Source organism: Limulus polyphemus, unplaced genomic scaffold (genome assembly GCF_000517525.1).
Source record: "Limulus polyphemus unplaced genomic scaffold, Limulus_polyphemus-2.1.2 Scaffold632, whole genome shotgun sequence".
NCBI classification, from domain to species: domain Eukaryota; kingdom Metazoa; phylum Arthropoda; class Merostomata; order Xiphosura; family Limulidae; genus Limulus; species Limulus polyphemus.
Window position 1 is genome coordinate 404,742 of NW_013666242.1, and position 7,602 is coordinate 412,343.

General features: G+C 32.5%; 1 protein-coding gene across 1 annotated transcript in view; it reads left to right on the forward strand.

Annotated features, from left to right (window-relative positions):
* LOC106459585 (dystrophin-like) overlaps positions 1-7,602 on the forward strand; it is a 165,762-nt gene that overhangs the window by 63,718 nt on the left and 94,442 nt on the right. The window contains exon 2 of the mRNA XM_022386100.1: positions 6,739-6,953. Within this exon, the coding sequence (XP_022241808.1) occupies positions 6,739-6,953 (215 nt within the window). The remainder of the gene's footprint in view (positions 1-6,738; positions 6,954-7,602) is intronic.

A 7,602-nucleotide genomic window follows, 5' to 3' on the forward strand; every position in this document is an offset into this window, starting at 1 on the left:
AAATACAAACAAACTGAAGAAAAGGAAAGAACATTGATGTAAAACGAATATTCATCTTCATTCATCCTGATTTTTTTGTGAAATTTACGTCATTTAGTCTCAAAACTATGTGTTGTTGTCTTTCTTTTATGTATTGCATTTTAACATTTTGTGAAAATCTGTACGTGATGGAGAAAAATGGATATCATTTTCGGATTCAGCCTACAGAAATTACTACAGAACATGTAAAAATGTCAAGACAAGAAAACCATCGCAGGCCTATGAAACTAAAAGAAAAACCTAAAATTACTAGGGAACCGATTGACAGTAAAAACGTCAGATTTTTCTAATTCATCCACAGCTCGGAAAATAAAATAAAAATCGAATTTCCAACGTATAAACAATTATCATTCAAAATAGTAAAATTAAAATATCATGAACTAGAGATATACATAGATGTACATACAGCCATACATATATATTATTTACAAAATAAGATTTTAAACATCGCTTAGCTTTTCTTTTACTTGATGACAGCAGTGACATATTCAGGTTCGGAAAAAGGGGAATATAATGTATTGTTTTAAAATTAATTCACTGCTACATTTTTCGAACACATTTATTAGGGTCGTCTTGTCTCGTCTACTTTCATTCTGCCTGATGATGACCAAAATAAATGTGTTCGAAGCGTGTTAGATATTTTTTTACACTAATAAATAGTTTTAGTTTAAATGTGTAGTACTTTTATTAATTAGATGCCATAAGGTATATGATTAAATCTGTTGTAAATTACCTGCAGCACGAAAACGTCCTAACCCTTGTGTTAAACTGGTTCCTGCTTTACACTATGTACAACGTAAAACGTCTTAGCCTCTGTATTACATCACTCCCTCTTATACACTAGGTACAACACAAAAACACCTTAGCCTCTGTGTTAAACCAGTCCCTATTGTACACTAGGTACAACACAAAAACGTCTTAGCCTCTGTATGAAATCGGACCCTATTGCACACTAGGTAAAACACCAAAACATCTTAGTATCTGTGTTAAACCGGACCCTATTGTACACTAGGTACAACACCAAAACATCTTAGTCTCTGTGTTAAACCAGTCCCTATTGTACACTAGGTAGAACACAAAAACGACTTAGCCTCTGTGTTAAACCGGTCCTTATTGTTTACTAGGTACAACATATGTACGTAACGTACAGGTAATAGACTGATATAATAATAATAATAATGATCTTTATTCTCCCGCTATTAAACATGGGTCGATTTCCATAACCATTACGTTAACCCTTCCCATTATTTCGTTTTAAGAAACAAAATCAGCAAACTCTCTGTTAACAGACATCAACCTGTTCATTTCTGGTAGCCATTCCAGAAATCCAGGGTGGCCGTTCAATTAAAACTTTATTATAAGCATGATAAACTAAACTCTGATCATGGGTGCATTATTGCAGTTACCATTTGTCTTTACCTTTTTTTGTTAAATATTAAAAGAATGATATGTATAATTAATTTATGTAACAGCATGTTCCCTTTCATATTGAATAAAATAAAACATGTTAAAGTGTGTTCGGTTTATATTGAAATAATTAATTAGCTGCTTGCCTGAAAACACTCAGAAATCAGGACATTGTGTTTTTGTTTTAAATGGATGTCTAAAACTCTAATGACATAGAAAGCAATCACGAATGTAATGAGTTTCATTTCTAGATCATTGCACAGTGGGGTTTAACAAACGGTTGACGTGAACAAACAAATAAGAAGTGTGAAATGGAACGGTGACAAATTCATTACTCTGGTTAATTATCCATTTTGTTTACGGGCTTAATTAGCAAGGGCTGGATTGATAGTTGTTGTAAAGAAAGTTAAAAATGTTATTTTGTTATTCTTTCCAAAAGCTAGACTGTCGTAATAACAGTTTTTGAATTTGCATCGAAATTAGAAAGTAGGGAAAACGCATAAATATTATATTTTTTGTTTTTAAATATAAACTATTATATATGATTTTTCGCATTTAAAAAAAAATTATAACGATAATTGCTACAGACGACAACTTTATGATTCAAAAACTTTCCTGAATGCAAAGACGCAGACCAGAAATATGGTGTTTTGAAAGTATTGCATTTGTATAATCTTTTGCACACCGCGAATATCGAAATTAGACTTTTAGCATCATAAAGCCTCAGACTTACCATTGAGTCACCAGGGGACTATCCAACTGATGAATCAGCCTATTCTGATCATTACTTTCTACATTTGTATTGTTTATTGATTTTTTACGTTGTGTATTTATAATAACTTTATTAAACAGAACTGTTTTCATTAAATAAGTTTCTTTTTATTTCTGACCTGTACAGCTAGCTTTCTTTTGATTAAAAGTTATTGATACCAGACTTTGTAAACAGACAAACAGAAGTTGGAACAATGCTTGAATTCATATAATTATTTTTGTCAAACCTTCAAAGAAACTTAAGTATAACGTGTCTAAAAGGTGTTTAAAAATGTTTAACCAGAAAACTAAAAACAAAACAACAAAAACACCAGAAATTTGTTGCCATATTATAAGAGTATCTGCTGTGGTTGCATATTATAAGAGTATCTGTGGTTGCATTTTATAAGAGTATCTGTGGTTGCATATACAGATACTCTATAATATGAAACTATAAATATTTTATATGCAACCACAGATACTCTATAATATGAAACTATAAATATTTTATATGCAACCACAGATACTCTATAATATGAAACTATAAATATTTTATATGCAACCACAGATACTCTTATGGTTTCATATTATAGTTTCTGTTGTGAACTTAAAACAATCGTTTAATATGTGCATTTGATTTGTTAATTGACAAAGTTAAATAAAATTATACAAAAGTAATTTTTGTCACTAAGTATCGTTAGAGGAGGAACAGGTAAGTATAATAACAACTTACATGATGAATTACACTTTGACTTTTATGTTAACTTACATGATGAATTATTACACTTTGACTTTTATGTTAACTTACATGATGAATTATTATACTCTGATTTTTATGCTGATGACTTGTACACTGATTTTCATATTGACCTACACGATAAACTGATTTTTATATAGACCTACCCGATGATTTTTACACTGTTTTATACATGATTTATTTGTGAGATTTAATGGTGAACTGCAAGATGAGTTGTATGGTGTAAAGATACTCCTTATGATCACCTACATCATGATCTAAATGGTGATTTGTATAATAACATACATAATAGCTTACACGATAATTGTGATTTCGACTCACAGAATGACCTACTTGATGAACTTTAAGATATGTTGCACAACTAAATTAACTTTCTGTTAGTGTGCCAAAATTAAATTAACGTCACATGCGACTAGTGTGTTATAAATAAGCTAACTTCACACTCAAGTATTATGTCATAACCAAATTATCGCCATATTCTAGTGGTGTATCATAACAAACTTAGCGTCTCATTCGAGTGGTGTGTCATAATTAAATTGGTGTGACATTTGAGTTGTTTATAATAGTAACATTAACATCACATTCAAGTGGTATTTGATAACTAAATAATGTCACATTTGAGTGGCGTGCCATAACTAAGTTCATGAAATATTCAAGTGGTGTGTCATAATTAAGTTAGCGTCTGATTCAAGTTGTTTATCATAGCAAAATTAGTGTCAAATTACAGTGATGTGTCGTAATCAAATTAGCGTCACATTCAAATGGTGTGTCATAATTAAGTTAGCATCACACTCGAATGGCGTGTGGTAACCAAATTAGTGTCATTCGAGTGGTGTGTCTTAACCGAATTAGCGTCACATTTCAGCGGTGTGTCGTAATCAAATTAACGTCACATTCGAGTGGTGTTTCATAAATAACTAATGTCACATTTTAGTGATGTGTCGTAATCAAATTAGTGTCTCACTCGAGTAGTGAGTCTTGGCCAAATTAACGTCATGCTTGAGTGGCGTGTCATAACCAAGTTAGCGTCATAATTGAGTGACGTGTCGTAACCAAGTTAGCGTCATAATTGAGTGGTATGTCAAAATTAAGTTAGCGTCACATTCGAGTGATGTGTCGTAACCAAATCAGTGTTACCTTCATGTGTTATGCGTCTCATTTTATTTTAACCATAAAAACAAACCATTCATAATTGTATTTCAAGTAAGCTTTTAAATCTTTCAATTTTTCTCTCTTGTGGGCTGATAGTGAATACTGGAAACAAGTACTAATAGAAACAAATCAACCGTATTTGAGTACAACTGTTTCGCAAAGTTCTTATAAAACTAAGACTGAAAAAAATTGGCCTTTAAAATTTACGTTACACTGATTTTTAAGAAATATTCTATGCCAAGTTTGGATTTCCATTACCTAACACATGAAAACAACTTGTAACTATGTGTTTGTGTGTAAATAAATATTATAACCAAACTATAGCACTGTGATACACAGAGCTCTAAGTTTAATGGAGAAAAATAAGAAACCTGAGATTTTGAGGTTTTCCTCGATTTGCTGCTGCTTTTTTTTTTGAACTATCACGGAGTGTTTTTCCGTTTCAGTGCGTTTCGTTTACGGAAATATACGCAAACAAGAATACCACAAGAAACGTTGACACTCCAAGATTTGATTTCTTCTTAGAACGTATCCGTCGTTTAATGAGTAACAAAATATTGACCATGTATTGCTTCAGCGATGAGGTTTCCATAAAAATGATTTTTTGTTGTTGTTTTGTGACTGTTGTGGGGCTTCGTAAAGAGAGGCCACGAAAACTGTATACTTCTCAGAAAGCAGCAGGTGCACGTTATTTTCTATAGACTTTTCAGAATGTCCGTTTCTATGGCAACTATTACTTCGTTTACAGAAGTCAAAATACCCGGTACATTACTGTCCATACAAAAATGAAGAAAGAAAAAAAATGTTGCAGCTTGAGATCGCTACTGACCTTCATACCAAGAATTGAGTATAGAGAAGCACAAATTCACCTGTCTACACACACACACACACACACACACACACACATATATATATATATGAGAGCTTCAATTGGTGACAACGCATTAACATGCATAACATAGAACCAAAAATTGATTAGATAAAGAAAAAGAGTAAAATGTGAAAACTGAGGTCCCGAAAGCACTAAAGATATGAAACGTGTTCTCTAGGAAGCAAATCTATGATTACAAAACTTGAGTACGTTATATCAAAATAATTTTCGATTCTCACCACGTCTTTACTGTTATTGTCGCAATGTTCAGTCGTGTTCTATGTGACAACCGTGCATCTTGAACATATATATGCAACGTAGTTTCCATTGCAAAAGGCTTAGTCATAAGGCTGTCATGCCCAATGAGAGTTTTCCAAAATCCATCTAGTATTCGTGAATGAGGGTTTTCCAGCACCCATTGCAACACTCCAATTGCACAAAGTACATAAGTGCTGTGTCCAATGATTTGACTGATATGCCTTTATATGGAATAAAATCAATACCCATTTCATTTTTCAGCTGCTTGAGGTATGTGACATATGAAAAGATAAGTCGTTTTTCCAGGTGTAATTCCTTTTAGATTATGTTTTGTGCTATTGTCCGGAACATGTGGATGGCTTTTGTTATTAACATTTATGTTTATGGATTCTAATATTTTACAAGACGCCACAATTTACTTACCATCACTGGGGAATGACTTGTTACAGGTCTCTTTCTTGATGGTCCTGTCTCCCTAGTTGATTCATATTCCTTGATTTTCCAATGCCATTAAGTACCAGGGATATCTCCGTCTTGAAAAATCTAAATTTTAGATTTGACACATCTTTATGGTTTGAGTGTTTGAATATTATACATGGGAAAGGCTGTTACATATCTTTCCAAAGCGATCAATTTTCGGCGGCATCACACTACTAACGTAACGCCAAACAATGTCAAAATTTAGTTCTCATACATTCGGTCCCACACGTCTTTACATCGGCTATGTTTGTTACGCGACTTGCATATTCAACTTAACATAATTTACTCAACCCTCTATAATAATTATAAGTTTTTATTTTAGAATTTTTGCGCATTAAGAATCAAACTGAAACATTGTTTACTGAATTAATTTTTAGTTCTAATTTATGTTCGTATTTTGTTTTGATCAGAAGTAAATGATAATTGGTTAACTCCTATATTAGGGCGATATCTTGATTTTTTTAAGTCTACCTCTCTTCAAAGTCTTGGAAGTACAAAAAATTGATCGGGCTCTTTTTGCATGAGTAGTTTCTAACATATTAATACTCAAATAACTGTATATGCGTGCATACAGTAATGATATATTCAACTCTTGGCGATATTACTCTACTTTATACTATATCTGCACAATCGGCGACACATTAAAAGTAAATATGAAACTTTATATTTCCAAACTTGTTTTTTTTTCCGATTACTTTTCAGACGCCGGTTTTGACAAAAAAAAACAACAAAAAAACGCATTACTTCAAGTTACTCTTTAAGCCAAAATGACCATTTAAAATGATCAAAAAGATTACTCACGTCAAAAACCGCAAGAGCATGAAAGTGATTGAGATGAGATTTAGTTTATCTTGAAAAATAAATTCACCACTTCAAACACATGTGTTTCCATAGAAACAGGGTTCGCCAAAAACTTTTAAGTGGTAGTCAAATATAAAAAAAAAACTGAGAAATAAGAAATGGATTTTCTTGACATTAAGGCAATAAAAACTGTTATCGACACTATGCACTCTTCACTTTACAGTGGCACAACTTCGACAGGAAAAGGTCGGTGGCAAAGCACCAGGAATGCAGCGAAAGCGCCATCTGTTGGAAGGAATTATGATTGACAGGCACAGCTTTGAAGACCGGAAGCGTGACATTGAGAATTGGCTAGATCGAACCGAATCTAGAGTAAAAAGACTGCCACCTGTAGGCCAAACTTTGGATGTTCTTGAGGTGCAGGTGAAAGAACAAAAGGTAAGAGTTTTCCTTCACATTAAAAGTTGTTCTGTAGAAATTTCATAATGGAATAATCTATTTTAAGTTATGTGTTTAATTGATCAACTAATAGTAGCTCAATTAAGTAGTTTCATTAGCACTAGCTTATTGCGTTAGCAATGATAAGCGACATATTATTCAATTAGTATTTCTAAAACCAAAATCCTTTAGCAGTTTAGGTAAAACCGAATTTTTCAGACCAATGCTACACGAATATGTTGTGGTAATAGTCTGAGATTCTTTTCTTTTCATGAATGATCTTACTCACATTTGAAACGAATTTAAATCTCCCTTAATAGATAATTTCAAATAGTTTTATCCACACAATTGACCAAAGTACAATGTGAATTCAGCAAGTGATTCCTCTGGGACTTGTCCAGAATATGACCAATATTTTATACACAAAATAAACAGTTTCAGCAAGTGATTCTTCTAGGACTTCTCCAGAATATGACCAATATTTTATACACAAAATAAACAGTTTCATCAAGTGATTCTTCTAGGACTTCTCCAGAATATGACCAATATTTTATACACAAAATAAACAGTTTCAGCAAGTGATTCTTCTGGGACTTCTCCAGAATATGACCAATATTTTATACACAAAATAAACAGTTTCATCAAGTGA